This window comes from Crinia signifera, chromosome 6 (assembly GCF_055691185.1).
Source record: "Crinia signifera chromosome 6, ASM5569118v1, whole genome shotgun sequence".
NCBI classification, from domain to species: Eukaryota; Metazoa; Chordata; class Amphibia; order Anura; family Myobatrachidae; genus Crinia; species Crinia signifera.
Window position 1 is genome coordinate 66,031,451 of NC_139222.1, and position 17,071 is coordinate 66,048,521.

The following is a 17,071-nucleotide window of genomic DNA, read 5'->3' on the forward strand; positions in this document are numbered from 1 at the left end:
TGAAGTGAGCCAGCCACAGAACCTGTGTAATTAATATGTCTCCAGTTTTAAAGGGATGAGGTGGCAACCCTAGCTGTAGTATCCCCCCTCACTGGTGTATGGGCCCCATAAGTCTGTCTGACTGGTTGACAGTGTATTGTGACATCACAATAACAGAAGAGACTATCCCAGTGGTGACTCCTGTGCTGGCTCATTTGTCACTTGTGACTAGACAAGAGCAGTTGCATACTTGATAGTTGCTTCTTGAGTTATACATTGTTTTACAATGACTTTCATGGTGATGGCTCTGAGGAGTCATCATCACCTTTTATTACTTATTGCTGCGGCTTTCCTAATAAACATCAGTCCGGCTTCTGGATTGGAGCTGCTGGAGGAGAAGGATGTATTTAGAACCGTGCACTGCCCAGCATTCATAGTATTTGACACAGCGGCTTACCTGACGGACATGACCATCACGCTAGAATGCCACTGCAAGCCAGAACAGATCAAATCTGTAGTGTGGTACTATCAGAAGAATTTGGGTGGTGAGCTCAGCCGGGTGTTCACCAATGTCAACGGTGGAACCCAAGTGGACAGCAACAACATGCAGAGTAACACCGATGCCCTGAAGAGGTTTGCCATCCAAGTGTATGACCTTGTACTATTTCGGGCACAAACAAAGGATTCCGGACACTACATATGTGGCACATGGGATAAGCAATTTTTCTATAGCTATAACATCGACATCCAAGATGCCCTAACAGCAGATGTGGAATTCTCAGAAAAGAACGATCATCCACAAGAAGACCTGGTAATGGACGGCTTTACAGCCTTCACGTCTTTTTCAGACTGGTCCGTATGTGATTGCTGTGATGTGCAAGGAGAACAAATGAGAGTGGGCTACTGCCATGTGAGGAGTGACCACCTGTTCCCAAGGTATCTGCTCATGAAGAAAAAAGAGGCTCCATGTGTCTCAGGCGCTGTCCTAGCAAGATTTAAACAATATCTTACTAATCGCAAGCCAGAGATCCAGATCAGACGCTGCACATCACCCTGCAGGAAAACACCATCCAACCTCCTACATAAGATCGGCAAATGGATAACTGGTGCCTTGAAACGTATGAGGAAAATGTGGAATTATATGCCTTTCCTTCCAAACATACTAAACTTACTAAAGGCACCAACTCAAATGGTACATATTCCAGAAGGCCAAAGCCTCACCCTTCAGTGCCCAGGAGCCAAACCAGGGCAAATTGTGGCTTGGGATAAGGAGGAGGAAAAAGTCACCCATAGACTATATCGATCACAGTACCTACTTGGGCCTTCTGACAATCCCAGAGTAACAACAGACTACGGAGAGCATCTGAACATCCGTTCTGTAGAAATCAGTGACACAGGATTGTACTACTGCTGGCTCCAACAGAAGATGAAGGCTGGATTCAGGATGACTGTGCTATAAGGTGGCTTAAAAACTCGGTTTACTGATCCAGAGGCTATTGCTACCATGAAGACCATCTGCTTAAGCTTGTTCGGTTTAGGCATGTTCATTTGTCTCATTTACTGTGTCAAGTGTTGCTGCTATAACTTCATGTGTCCATACTAACTGCAGAGACTGCTGCCACATTGCCCAGCCACAAGGCATCACCAGATGCCAGCACATACTTTTTGTACTAGATCTCATCTCATGGCAAAACCGAGATGTGATGAGATGCGATATTGTATACAATATTGTATATAATAATTGTACCGTGTATGGGCACCTTAACATCTATAACAACAACAAAACCTGTGGGGAGCTAGGTAAAGGTGTTTCACCACAGGTGATGGCAATCATACATTACCATACCTCCCAACTTTCGTGCTGAAGAAATAGGGACACTCGCGCGGCGAAGCCTCACGAGTGTCCGAAAAGGGGGCGGGGCGTATGGTAATTAGCCGCAACCTCATTTTCATACGAGAATAGACGCTGTGCGCATGCGCACAGCGTCTATTCTATTAGATTGGGGGGTCTCCCAACTGCCACCCCCCGCAGCCGGACAATGCCTGCCGCGGGTGGGACAGCGGGACAGGACCCGAAAATCGGGACTGTCCTGCTGTAATCGTGACAGTTGGGAGGTATGCATTACCAGGGAAGCCCAGGAACAGAGCATTTTCTCCCGAATGTAGAGGGTCAGCTAGGCAAGTATGCTCTATCTCCAGATACCAGCGAAAAAGAGATAAAGCTTTTGTGATCAACTCTGAATCAGGACCATTGTTTGAAAATATAGTATTCTGAGCACTTTCTTTGAAAAGAAAAACATACATTTCTAAGATGTATCTAAAATATACTTGCTGTGGTCATGAAACAGTCAAAATTTATTAGGATAATAGGTGTTGCATATTTCCCAACATGACTTTCTCCAGGAGGGACACAATGCTCTATTCCTGGACTTTCCTCCTAATGCATGATTACCATCACCTGTGCTGAAGCACCTTTCGTATCAATGAACCGGTTTAAAACAGGTGATGGCAATTGTAAATTAAGTGTGAAGTACAGGAGCAGAGCATTGTGTCCCTCCTGGAGAGGGTTATGTGGGGGAAAGATACACACTAATCGATTTATTTATTTTTTTAACCAGTATCGTTAACTATGAGTGTTCCTGCGGCTCATTAATAACCTTGAAAAAAACAGCTGTTCTTCAAAACATGTTGTAGCACCTGAAATCCACTTGATGGCAGTAATAGCAAGTAACAACAATTCTGTTAACTGTGCTCACCATGCTTACAGTATGGAGTGCTCCTGTAGATTGAAGTGACATATAGAGCGGGCATTACAAGACAATTAAAGTAGAAGAAGGGGGAATGGAAATGCTGTCATGCTATGTTTAATTTAAAAAAAAAAACATATATTCAGGAAATAGAAAAACTAGTTCATCCCAGTGAATCATTCCAATGACTGATTTTCTACTGTACATGAGTCACAAACATTTACTCTGAACCACTGGTCAGCTCTTTGTATCTGAGGTGTTTTGTAATCTCAACCTAATTTATACCTTTGGTGTTATAATTATGCTGCTAGCCTGTGCAGGTAGCCTGATGGCTGACAGAAAAAGTCTAGGTCAACATAGGCAAAATGTCAACACATAAAAAGTCGACTTTTTGTCCTTTTTAAAACTTTTATACTTTACCATCCATGTGACCTCTGATCAGGAATGGTAAAGTGGCATGTCAACCAAAGCAGTACATTAATTGGGAGTCTATGTGCGGATGGTGTAATGGTTAGCATTACAGGGCTGAGGTCATGGGTTCGATTAGCATTACAGGGCCATGGCCCTAACTGTGTGGAGTTTGTATATTGTCCCCGTACTTGCATGGGTTTCCTCCCACAATCCAAGAATATACTGGTAGGTTATTTTGCCTCCTAGAATGTCTGTGTGTGCGTGTACATGTGGTAGGGAGATTGTAAGCTCCACTGGGGCAGGGGCTTATGTGAATTCAAATATTCTGTTAATAAATAAATAATAATGATGCTAGGGCAGTACTTTCTCAACCTAGCTTTTCCTGCATATAATCTGCACTAATATGATCATAAACATTACATTGTTTGGCAGAATTATGGGCTCTTGCATTTCATGACTAAAATAACTTGAACTTAATCAAAGTTGTTTAGCTTTTACTTTAAACAAAATGATTTGCTGCTGTTATGTGCACTGAGGTGACACAGTATTACTCATACTAACAGAACTGCTCTCCCCCACATGTTTTACCTCAAGGCAGCTGGGCGGTCAACCTTTTACTCCCTGTGCCTTATCTGCAAATCTTTGGTAGGAGGCAATGGTGTACTTCCCTTCCATATAATTTCCTAATGGGAATATCTGTACAAATGTTCATTTTATCACAATATAATACAGCCCTCATTTTCCTATGTTGTTTTTTTTTTTACTGCATTTAGAAAGTATCAGATAGAGCCAAAAATCCTCACTTACTGCTGCTGGACTTTCCACAAAATGTTCAATATATTTTATTTCTAAATGCAACAATGGTTCAGTGGTGCAGTACAAAGGGGGTAAACCTGACAACAGGATGCAGTGCACACTTGTAAAGACATTGCGCCAGATTTACCAAGCTTCAAAAAGTGATTGAGTGGAGAAGGATAAACAACCAGCCAAACAGCGCCTTCGTTTTTCAAACCCAGCCTGTAGCATGGCATACCTCCCAAGTGTCACGATTTCAGGGGGACAGTCCAGATTTTCGTGTCCTGTCCTGCTGTCCCACCCGCGGCCGGCATTGTCCCGCTGCAGGGGTGGCAGTTGGGAGCCCCCCAAGCTGATTGAATAGACGCTGTGCGCATGTGCACAGCGTCTATTCGCGACTGAAAATGGGGTTGCGGCTAATTTGCATAAGCCACACCCTCATTTGCATAGGCCCCACCCCTTTTGGGCGCGCCGCGTGAGTGTCCCTATTCCAGCAGCCAAGAAGTTGGGAGGTATGGCTTGGCAATTAGGAGCTGATTGGCTGGTGCTTTATTACTCTCCAATTTTTTTAAAACTTGGTGCATCTATCCCACAATATGACATAACTACTGTGAGCGGTTAGCAAATATAGAGAAGAAATAGGATTGCGTCCGGCATCCATCACGCTGTAGAGCCGCTTGCAGGCTCCCAGCTCATTCAAGCACATCTGTGCACCACAGCACACCTGAAGCCCGAACCCAAGGGCCACTGGCCCCGCCAGGAATGGTCTGAATGCGACAATCTCTCCACTCTTTGATTGCAGTTTTGCTCCCAGTCATCAGGCGAGGTACAAGTGCAGCATTAAACAGGGGTTTCCCAATGACTGAGCCCCACCAGCACCAGTTCTTACAGCTTGGGGTGTTTGTTTGGTGAACTATACACCATTCCATTTGTACCCTCAAGGTTCTAGACACAAGGACTCTGATCCTATTGTTGCCCTTGCTATTTAATATTAATTTTGCACACAAAAGTTGCTCAGTGAAATTCTATGTATAATTATGTTTAGATAATATTTTTTTAGATTGTGATATGGATACCCCGGGAGGACTTTCCTTGAGAAACCTGTGCCTAATGTCACCAAGGAACAACTGAAGCCTGTAGGGGGCGTGGAGGAGGAGGAGCCTGGGCTGCACCAAAAATACATTGAATCTCCTTGGTGCCTGTCCATTGGTAGCTCCACCCGTACCTACTGTCCCAGTGTCCACCATGGATTCAGAAAAAAAGGATTTTCCAGGTAGGACCAAAATCCACTTTTATGCTAGTGGTTTATTTACTCATGCTGCTCTAAATGAATACTATTTATTACTTTTATTTTCATTGTTTGTAATTTAAGCACTACCTGGACCCCCCTGTGTTTCCTAAAGAAGCAGGGTAATTGGCTTATATGAGCTGGCAATCTAATGGATTTCATATATAACAATGAGCATGGGTGTGTGAAATATTTAGTACCCTTCCAAAAAATTATTGAGCTCCGTTCACCACACACACATTCTATATATTAATACTATCCGATATTAAATGATGTTATATAACTAATCAATGTATATACCACATGTCTGCCTAATATAGAGTTAGCACCTTTTTACATTCCCAAACTGGTGCTGTGGCCACAACCACAGTAGGGTTGCAGACAATTTATTACTCAATACTCCCTCGGGATACAAATGCAGGAGGTTACAAAACTGAGACCAGCATACCAACACAGAGAATCCCAACAGGGCCACCATAAGTGACCTAACCCTCTCCTCATAACCTCCCTGCTAGTGCCTAACCCCCGCATCTTGTAGCCTCCCCCCTCCAACTTTTACCCTAAGGTAGTGTCTAACCTAGTCTCCCCCTTTCCCTGCCTGACCTAAGCCCGCCCCGGCAAACTTACATTAGGGATTCTGGCATGCTCAGCCATGTTGAAGTATAGCCCTTTATCAAGACATAAAAATCTGAGAAAAATAACTTACATATATAGGGGAGTGTGTAGACAGGATCACCTCGTGCAGCCATCACTAACACGGCACCCGGCGGTTAGTGGATGACGTCATCTGCGCATATTGTTGGAGAACTGGGGGTCATCGGGGGGGGGGGGGGGGTGTCATGCTACACCAGTGGTGTGGTAACCTAGGAGGCAAAGGACGCTGTGCGGGGTGCCCGTATACGGCTGAGGGGTAGATTTATTAAGCTTGGAGAAGTGATAATGTGTCTGGTTTTTATCACCGGCCAATCAATCACCTGTCATTTTTCAAACCAAGCCTGTAACTGCACAGGTAGGAGCTGATTGGCCGGTGATAAAATACCAGACACTTTATCACTTCACCGAGCTTCATAAATCTGCCCCTCATTGAGCTCCGGCAGCAGACTGCTGCAGGTGACGTGTGCAAGGAGTCAAAGAACGGAGCAGCTGGGGGAAAGTCCTGGTGCCGGCTCATGATGCTTGCATGCAGGCTCTGTGGGCAAAATACATAATGTCAAAACAGTGAACTGTAAAACTGTAAATGAAGGGGAGCCACACCAAAGGATGTAGCGTTACAATAAGCGGCATATGCGCTGATGACGTCATCCACTACCCGCCGGGTGCCGTGCTGGAGATGGCTGCACAAGGTGATCCTGTCTACACACTCCCCTATATATGTAAGTTCCTTTGCTTTGATTTTTATGTCTTGATAAAGGGCTAAACACCTGAAACGTTGATACACATTACTTGTGTCTTGTTCTATATACACTGCCGCCACGCAGTATTGTTAAACCTTTGGAGTGCCTTCTACTGCATTTGCTATATAATATATATATATATATGTATATGTATGTATGTGTGTGTATGTATATATATATATATATATATATATATATATATATATATATGGAAGAGCATAGGCGGCACTTGGGCGTCTTGGAGAAGAAAAAGACCACACACAGGTTCAAGATCTTTCGAGATTTAGGGGGAAATTTACTGAAGGAAATTTTACAAAAATAGGTGTATTTGTATTTAGTAATACACTTATCTTTGACATTTACTATCCCAAAAATACGGCAATTCGTTAGCACATCAATACGAATACGAATTGCCGTATTTTCGGGATAGTAAATGTCAAAAATAAGTGTATTTCTAAATACAAATACACCTATTTTTTTACAAATTTCCTTTAGTAAATTTCCCCCTTAATCTCGTCATCAGGATTAGATCAGGATTAGATCAGATTAAATCTCGAAAGATCTTGAACCTGTGTGTGGTCTTTTTCTTCTCCAAGACGCCCAAGTGCCGTCTATGCTCTTCCATATACATGCCAGCCTGGAAACAGCCTGTTGCTGAGGAAGGCACGGGGTGCTATTGCTGTCTATTAAGCAGTGGAGTGCCGGCTTTCTCATATATATATATATATATATATATATATATATATATATATATATATATAGTTTTTGTTACACAATTGTCTGTTTTATGAGAAAATAAAAATCTGTACTGTACTTTCAGTTAAAGAGAAATATATTCATGTTCTTGATTCTCCAACACAAACTCACGAGCGTTTTAGATAATTGGTGGTGGCTGCAGTAATCCTTTAATTGCGGAGCAGTGTATTAAAGCTTTATCTGTGCTCACGGGTGTTCTAGCACTGGCTGAAGTGTAGGTTATTTGACCTTGCTTCTAGGAAGCTTTGGGATACAGTGTACAAATGTTTCTAGCACATTCTAAATGAACTTCAATATATTTTACAGAGAATGAATGATTATGAACACTGCCAGCAATGCCACAATACAACAAGCCCTACATGCCTCCACTTTGGTGCTAATATCATTCCCAAATCACAATGCACATGTAATTATTGAATCGACAATACAAACGAATATAGATAATTAAAATATTCAGAGTTCAAATAACCTCAACATGGTTAATACAAGCTGAGCATATACTAGTCCCATTGCAATGGATTTGGATCCAGAGATTGTAAGTGCTGCAAGTAAGACCTGGCAGCACTTGCTAGGTGGCATAAGATACCAGAGGCGTAAGCTCATCCGAATCGCCTGGAGGCAAATTGGACATTGGTGCCCCCCTCTGCAAAATAATGGGCTCAAGCCCCTCAAGTGTGAGAATGCCCAGTGGGTCAGACTCAAGAACATGTAGAATAGATGCTCTCCCCGGTGTATCCCATCTCACAGTCCAGCCACAGCTACAGGTGAACAGCCACTTGCTGCAGCACAGGCTGAGTGGTACCAAGTGGGAGCCAGCCTGTCCTCTATTGCAGGTGTTAGCAGGGCTCCTGGGATAGAGCAAATTAACTATGCTGGTGCGCCACTGACTTCTGTTGGAAGAGCAGCGGTTATATTTAGGTCCCACTGTGAACCACACAGGTGCTTCTATACATGTAGGTGACCCTCTAGGGCTTGGAGGCTGGAGGCATTACCTCTGGGAGTTACACCTCAGTACGATACATCGTATGTAAAAGGACCACATACAGTGTATCATATGCAATCCTGCCTTCCAGAAAGCTGCTGGGAAGTTCAAGGGGGATCACATGCAACTTTTTCCCTTAGGGAAGTCCCACAAGTGTATCGGGTCCTTTAGTTTTAACCTAGGATTTTCCTGTCAATCAGGGAGTTTTGTGACTATGGCCCTTATTCAGATCTGATCACAGTACAAATTTGCTCTCAGAATGGGCAAAACCATGTGTACTGCAGGTGGGGCAGATGTAACAGTGTTGAAACTGAAATCTAAATTGTAGTGTATAAATAATGCAGCCAGTATTTACCCTGCACAGAAACAAAATAACTCACACAAATCTAACTCTCTCTCTATACATGTTACATCTGCCCCACCTGCAGTGCACATGGTTTTGTCCATTTTGAGAACAATTTTGTACTGTGATCAGATCTGAATAAGGGCCTATGTACTCTCAAATATCCACCAGTTCCATTATAGTTAAGTGAAAGTGAGGACAACTTTTAGAACCATAATTGATGGTGAGAAATTGGGCCAAGTACTCAGAGTATTCAGGGCTGGTTTAGAACATCTTTCATTTATATGATAATTGGATTTTATGTTAAAATGGGTTTTGTGTAAAATCTGTATTTTATGCTTTCTTCTCTCTCATGCTTTTGAATAAATGTGAGTTAATAATACAACCTAAAATGTAAAATGCAGATATCTTTTATTTTACTCCTTGAAAAGTAATTTGCCTTTGCTGTGTGTATATATATATATATATATATATATATATATATATATATATATATATTTTTTTTTTTTTATTGCATTCCTGGTGTTAGTCATTCCTCAAGTGATTTGGAAAATTGTAATCATCCATCATTTTAATGCACTCCACTTTAGGTTTTCTTTTATATGAGTGGCCACCAGTGAACACAACTTCATTTTATGCTCATTATGGTTTCTTACGTTTGCGAGAATAACCTTACGTCACTTTCCTGAGCTTTCTTGAATCCTGTGGTTTCCATGACAACATGTAATACGTTCACTATATAATTAGGTAAATATCATTTCTAAAAGGTATGTAAATAAGAAGTCAACAATAATAATGTTGACCCCATATGTGACAGTGCCCCTGTTCGGTGTGGTGCAAGATGGCGTACCTTAATCTGGAGCTGGTGACGGCGGCGGCTTCTGGATTCTTTGCGGCTTCTGCTGGAGAACCTGTGGCAGGGAACGGCACAACCCAAGGGACCCACAAAAGACAACGCTACTTCGGTTAGCAGCGACAAATATTTATTAAAGGAAAACAACTGCACTAGTCGCTGTGATATACTCGTACACATATGCAAACATCAATAAGAAAGATAAAAAAAAAACACAAAGACAATGACATCAAACAGAGCAATATTAAAGACAATAATATGACATCACTAGAATACTATACCGCACATATAACACAATACTGCACATATAACACTATACTGCACATACAACACTATACTGAACTATAGTCCCTGGTGCAAGGAAAACAGTCAATGAAGAAACGGTCCCACGCAGGAAGATCCTCACAAGTACAAGGGTAGGCCCTACCTTAGTGTGCACACTACTATATAAAGGCCAGAAAATATTAATGGTCCCCTATAGCGGGGTACAGGCGAGTCCCCGTTACCTAGGGCAACTCCCTGCTAGACATACAACACAGGCTGTAGATATAGGCTTGGCAGTGGTGGCAAATCTGGCATGCAGCCAGAGGGGCGTTGCAGGTGTCTCTGGGCTGGTAATGTCGCAGGGTGATCAGCACCCCAATAACAGTTGTCCCCTATGCAGTGGAGAGCCACTTCAATAGCTGGATAAAGTGGGCCAATGTGGGGTGCAGGCCAGCCTGGGGGTAGGGGAGCTCCTGTACCTTAACTCTCAGCTGCAGATGCCAGCTCCTGCTGGTCATGACTCTTCAGGGTCTCTCACTCCTCTCTGGGTCTCACTCTGCCTGGCACCTATCAGCAGCACCTGATCTCCTCTTCAGTGCAGGACAGGGGAACAGCTTCTCCATTCACTGCACACACGCTGCTGGGCTTTCTCCTCTCTCTGCCTGAGCCTCTCCCTGCTCCAAGCATGTCTTCTCACTCTCTCTCTCTCTGTGCACAATCTCTGCCTTCTCTCCACTGCAGCAAGTTTTCTCTGTCCCGTTCTGCTGGCTGACCCCTGACCTCTCAGCTTCCTGTCTTCACACACTCCAGGGCAGCCAATCAGGGGAATGTCAGGTTCTCTGCACGTGGATGTGAGCTGGGTCTGTTAACCCCTCACATCCCTGCAGTGTCTATGAAGCTGCAGTCTTTCCTAATAGCAGCATTGGCTGCCATTAAGCCTTTTTGAGGGCACAGGGGCACTCAGAGTGGATTGCCACATACCTCCCTGCTGGAAATTTGCCTGTCCGCAGGCAACTTAACCTGGGTCAGTAGGTTCCTGCCAAAAACCTCTCAATGTCCATGACAAGACATTTAACGGTGAGAAAGAAAACAGGTGAGTACACATACATTCACCACAAATACAAATTACTGCCTCCCTATCACCTGATATCCAATGTGGGCTCCCCGGGTCAACCATCCCTCCGCCACAGGACTCCATCCCTCTGCGGTCCACAGCTTCTCCACTGCTGTCAACGGATGGCGCCCACTCTCACGACTTGCACTCAGCTTTAGGCACGTCTCGCCTCTCGATCTTGCTTCTTGGATCGCAGAATCGCCTGCTGTATCTGGAAGGCAAATTCTTCCCCGGAGATGGTCGTGTACTCGCCGTCCGTTACAGGCTTCCCATTGATGAAACAGGTCTCAGCCTTTTCAACTCTCTCTGCTGGTTCTATCTTGGCCTTGGGTTCAGGCAACGGTATAGCTGGTTCCACTTCTGATGGCTCCACGGTCTCTGTCACGGCCGTATGGACCACAATTTTGGGGTTTCTCTCTGGTTCAGCCATTCTGGCAGTTCTTGGCCCTAGGTTCGCCGCTCGGTAACCGGCATCATCCATTCTAGGGACGTACTCTCTTGTTGGCTCTGCAAGTTGAGGCCTAGTCACTGCTTGCTGCCTCTGGTGAACTGCCTCACTCCACATGACCGGTTTCTCGCTTGTCCTTGTGATCTCAGGTTCTGGTGGGCGGGGCATCTGTCCTGGTCGAGGGCGTTTGACGCTAACCCTTTCATTCTCGCACTTGATCTCCCTTGGTTCGGCTCTACTTCCACCATGGCTGTACTCTTGCTGATAGTACGGTGGAGGCTCTCGATGGTGTGGATAGTGCTCTGGAGCGCGTCTGTTACGTTGCACTGGTGTGCCATCTGGCCCGGTCACGTTGGCGGCCTTGGTGCCTTTCTTCCCGCTTGTCAATTCGAATTCTACAGCCTCACCGTTGCTCAGGCTCCGGAAGCTATTTTGGGGATCGGCATGCTGAATGGCGGTATAGTGCACATACACGCTACGGCCGGTATCTGCGCGTTTAATGAAGCCATACCCGCGTGGTACATCAAACCACAGGACACGACCTGCAATTCTTCTTGGGCTGGCTCGTGGTCTACCCCTCGACGATATCACACCGGATGCTCTTGCCGTGTTCTGAAACACTGCCGGTGGACCTCCTGTCCTGTGTCTTCTCACGGTCTGTGGGCATACATTGGTTCGGTCAGTGGGTAGTTGTCCTGACCTCCATGGGGGATTCCGCTTCTGTCTGCGCCTTCCGCCACATTCACGTCGCTGTCTTTCCTTTTCATCCTCCGCCCATTCCTGACGCATCTCACGGATCATCCTGGTCATTTCGGTCATCGCTCCGATGATGGCCCCAATCGCGTTCTGATTGGCTTGGGCTGGTGGAGTGGCGGTTCTTCGCATCTCCTGCGGTTCTGTGTACTGCGATCGCCACATCTTGCCATTCACAGGGGTCTTGTGCAATCCTGTTCGTAGACGCCAAGTGTGACAGTGCCCCTGTTCGGTGTGGTGCAAGATGGCGTACCTTAATCTGGAGCTGGTGACGGCGGCGGCTTCTGGATTCTTTGCGGCTTCTGCTGGAGAACCTGTGGCAGGGAACGGCACAACCCAAGGGACCCACAAAAGACAACGCTACTTCGGTTAGCAGCGACAAATATTTATTAAAGGAAAACAACTGCACTAGTCGCTGTGATATACTCGTACACATATGCAAACATCAATAAGAAAGATAAAAAAAAAACACAAAGACAATGACATCAAACAGAGCAATATTAAAGACAATAATATGACATCACTAGAATACTATACCGCACATATAACACAATACTGCACATATAACACTATACTGCACATACAACACTATACTGAACTATAGTCCCTGGTGCAAGGAAAACAGTCAATGAAGAAACGGTCCCACGCAGGAAGATCCTCACAAGTACAAGGGTAGGCCCTACCTTAGTGTGCACACTACTATATAAAGGCCAGAAAATATTAATGGTCCCCTATAGCGGGGTACAGGCGAGTCCCCGTTACCTAGGGCAACTCCCTGCTAGACATACAACACAGGCTGTAGATATAGGCTTGGCAGTGGTGGCAAATCTGGCATGCAGCCAGAGGGGCGTTGCAGGTGTCTCTGGGCTGGTAATGTCGCAGGGTGATCAGCACCCCAATAACAGTTGTCCCCTATGCAGTGGAGAGCCACTTCAATAGCTGGATAAAGTGGGCCAATGTGGGGTGCAGGCCAGCCTGGGGGTAGGGGAGCTCCTGTACCTTAACTCTCAGCTGCAGATGCCAGCTCCTGCTGGTCATGACTCTTCAGGGTCTCTCACTCCTCTCTGGGTCTCACTCTGCCTGGCACCTATCAGCAGCACCTGATCTCCTCTTCAGTGCAGGACAGGGGAACAGCTTCTCCATTCACTGCACACACGCTGCTGGGCTTTCTCCTCTCTCTGCCTGAGCCTCTCCCTGCTCCAAGCATGTCTTCTCACTCTCTCTCTCTCTCTCTGTGCACAATCTCTGCCTTCTCTCCACTGCAGCAAGTTTTCTCTGTCCCGTTCTGCTGGCTGACCCCTGACCTCTCAGCTTCCTGTCTTCACACACTCCAGGGCAGCCAATCAGGGGAATGTCAGGTTCTCTGCACGTGGATGTGAGCTGGGTCTGTTAACCCCTCACATCCCTGCAGTGTCTATGAAGCTGCAGTCTTTCCTAATAGCAGCATTGGCTGCCATTAAGCCTTTTTGAGGGCACAGGGGCACTCAGAGTGGATTGCCACACATATAGTCGACATGCATTAGGTCAACAGCCACAACATCTACAGTACAAGGTGAATAGGGTCAAAGAGCTGCCCAATGACCACCGCCACTGCTGTATGAAGGTCAAAGGGGACCCGGACCTCCGCTACTTCCTCAATGTGAAAGGGCCCACTGGTCCTCTGCCTGCCCAGCTGCCTGTGCAGCAAAGTGAAGGAGGGCCCTGGTTATAATGACTGCCAGCCACTGCCCATTGCTGTAACCATACTGGAGGAGAGAGAAGCCGCAGTGCCTGAGGAGCAGCCTGAGTCAGCAGAAGGAGAAGTTTGCTGACTGTGAAGGGAACTGGAACATGAGAGTGCATGTGCATGGCTGGAGAGACTGTTTGTGTGTATGGCCGCAGAGAGAGAGTTTGTGTGTGTGTATGGCCGCAGAGAGAGAGAGTGTGTGTGTGTATAGCTTCAGAGAGAAAGTGTGTGTGTGTATGGCCGCAGAGAGAGGGAGAGAGTGTGTGTGTGGACGCAGAGATTGTGTGTGTATGGCCGCAGAGAGAGTGTGTGTGTGTGTGTGTATGGCCGCATAGAGTGTGTGTGCATTTGCATGGCTGCAGAGAAGGCCTAATTCAGACTTGATGGCAAAGCACTTTTTTTGCTTATGGCTAAAACCGTGGGCCTGATTCAGACCCATATTCAGTGATTTGAATTTGCGCATGGTACACAGTGCGCATGCATGGGGTCCCCTTGTGAACAGACCATGCAAAGGCTAGCCTTCCCGCTTTCAAGGTGATTGATGGGCGCTGGGTGTAACGCCAGCGTTTTCCCAGTAATGTCCTCGAAAATGCAGGTGATCGTGGCCACAGCAGCGCACTCCTTTTTCCCACAGCCGTTGCCATGAGTTTAGACTTACTTGAGCAGGGGGGGGGGGGGACATTTGACGTAAGTGATTTTTTCCCTGTGTGCATGGCTGCAGGGGGGAGGGAGCTCGGCGGGGCAGCGTTTACTGGGACTGTGCCATGAAAAGTTGGGAGGTATGGTAACGCCACCCGCTATACAGTGCTGTCAAACTGTCATTTGTATTATTCACTGTGAATCACATCATTGCTCCCCCTCTGCCCGCTTGTGATCGAGGGGGTTCAAGGGGATGCGGCACACATTATTTCTGGGGGTTGCAAATTAAACTGAATTATCCCCAAAATCTGCAGAGTGCAGGGAAAGGCTGTTCAATTAAATAGCCTCCCCATGCCAAAACTTAGAGTTTCAGACATGGAAACCCTCTGATTCTGCAAAAACTGCTGAATCAATGAGTTTTCCCTGTGCGCAAACCCCCAGCTGCGATGTTCAGTCCAACATTCATGTCTGATATTGCTCCAGGATTGCTCTAGTATTTAGGAATACTAAAGCCCCGTACACACGGGGGAGATATATTGCTCAGCCATATATTGCTGAGCAATATATGGCTGAGCAATATATTGCTCAGTTTCTCCTGTTCATCAGCGACCAGAGATGGTCGCTGATGAAAAAGAAACTGCCGGGAGCATGTTCCTGCGACCAGCGATCACCACAGGGGAAAAAACGGGAGCGCGCACCCGGCGATATATCGCTGGTGCACACTCCCATCACGGGCAATATGGTCGCTCAGCGACCATATTTCCCGCGATTTTGGACAAAATCGCCCCGTGTGCATAGGCGTGCGCACAGGGGGTGCCAGGGGTGCACAGGCACCCCCCGCACAATTGCAGCACCTCCTAATGACCGGCAGCGGCAGTGCCCCCTCCCCCGGCCGGCTAGCAGTACCTGCGCTGGGTTGCTGGCCTGGCTGGGCTCCTTCAGCAGCAGTCAGCATGAGTCGAGTGTTCAAAAGGGGGCGTGGCCACTGGGGGTCCATGATTAGGCCACGCCCCTGCCTTTTCCTGTGCCCGGGTAGACCACACTGCAGCTGCAGCGGCCCTGCCTACTGTTCTGTCACTGTGGCAGGCTCCCAGGCTGGCTCCTGGCTGAATATAGGGGGACGGGCCCTAAACTGCACACCCTGGACATATAAGTTGCTACCTGCTGAGACTTGTAGTGCAGCAAGCAGGAGGAGGAGTTTGCAGGTGCACACTAAATATATATGCTAGACCTTTTAATATCTTGCTATATTGCATTTGAGGTTATTAGCATAGTAATGGCCATTAGTATGGGCTTGTTCACCGCATCCAGGTTACCTCAATAGGACAAGTCCCTAACACTACTCTGGGACAGGTCCAGGGCACAGGGCCCCCCAGGCCAGCCCAGCAGAACCACCCCATGGCATCACATTAGTGTGAAATTAAAGTGATAGTAAAAGGGATAGGGGAAATTATATGTGATAGGACTTACCTAGGTAAGAAGTAATAATAAATGTGAAGGGTGCTACATATATATTAAACAAACTAAAGGGGTGATTGAAAGTGTACGATATGATGCCATGGAGCAGCCCAGCAACAGCAGCCCAAAGAGCCCAGCGCCCCAAACACAGTCCCACAGACCAACACTCAGCATATATGTACAGTAGGACTTACCCTCATAGTGCCAAGCTGAGGTGTGCAGTCTTGAATGTTGGGACTCCAACCTAATTAAAAATAATCTGGGACAGGTGGGTGGGCTGCTAGTTAAGGAGGAAGGCGTCTTTAGTTCCTTCCAGTGTGTATGAATACACAATATATAGTACATAGGGGGAGGGGCCCTAAACTGCACACCCTGGACATATGAGGTGCTACCTGCTGAGACTTGTAGTGCAGCAAGCAGGAGGAGGAGTTTGCAGGTGCACACTAAATATATATGCTAGACCTTTTAATATCTTGCTATATTGCATTTGAGGTTATTAGCATAGTAATGGCCATTAGTATGGGCTTGTCCACCGCATCCAGGTTACCTCAATAGGACAAGTCCCTAACACTACTCTGGGACAGGTCCAGGGCACAGGGCCCCCCAGGCCAGCCCAGCAGAACCACCCCATGGCATCACATTAGTGTGAAATTAAAGTGATAGTAAACTGGTCGCCGCAACAGCCAGGCAGGGCTGTTGCGGCGACCAGTGGCGCCGTGGATAAGAATTTTTTTTCTTTGGTTGCCTAGGCTCTGTGCTGCTCGACAGGTACGTGTTCCCTGTGTGATAACTGTACCGTCTCAGCCTATATTGTTACCCACCTGGGGGTCCAGTGGTGCAGCGAATATATGTTCCCTGCGTCTATATCCCTCAGGGTACATCTAGCGTTTACATATAATACATATATTAGTCACTATGCACTGTGTAATATGAATATGGGTCACTATGTGCTAATATTAGTCACTATGCACTGTGTAATGTGAATATGGGTCACTACACTCTGTGTAATGTGAATATTGGTCACTATGTGTGAATATTGGTCACTGCGCGCTGTATAATATGAATATGGGTCACTATGTACTATGTAATGTGACTATGGGTCACTATGGAGGTTATTCTGG

The 17,071-nt window shown here is 46.3% G+C and overlaps 1 protein-coding gene across 1 annotated transcript; it reads left to right on the forward strand.

Annotated features, from left to right (window-relative positions):
- The first annotated feature begins 265 nt into the window (after positions 1 to 265).
- On the forward strand, positions 266 to 1,438 carry LOC146009603 (Ig-like V-type domain-containing protein FAM187A). The gene has a single exon (XM_083150051.1). It carries the CDS (start codon positions 266 to 268, stop codon positions 1,436 to 1,438), a length of 1,173 nt encoding a protein of 390 aa, XP_083006177.1.
- The last annotated feature ends 15,633 nt before the right edge of the window (positions 1,439 to 17,071 follow it).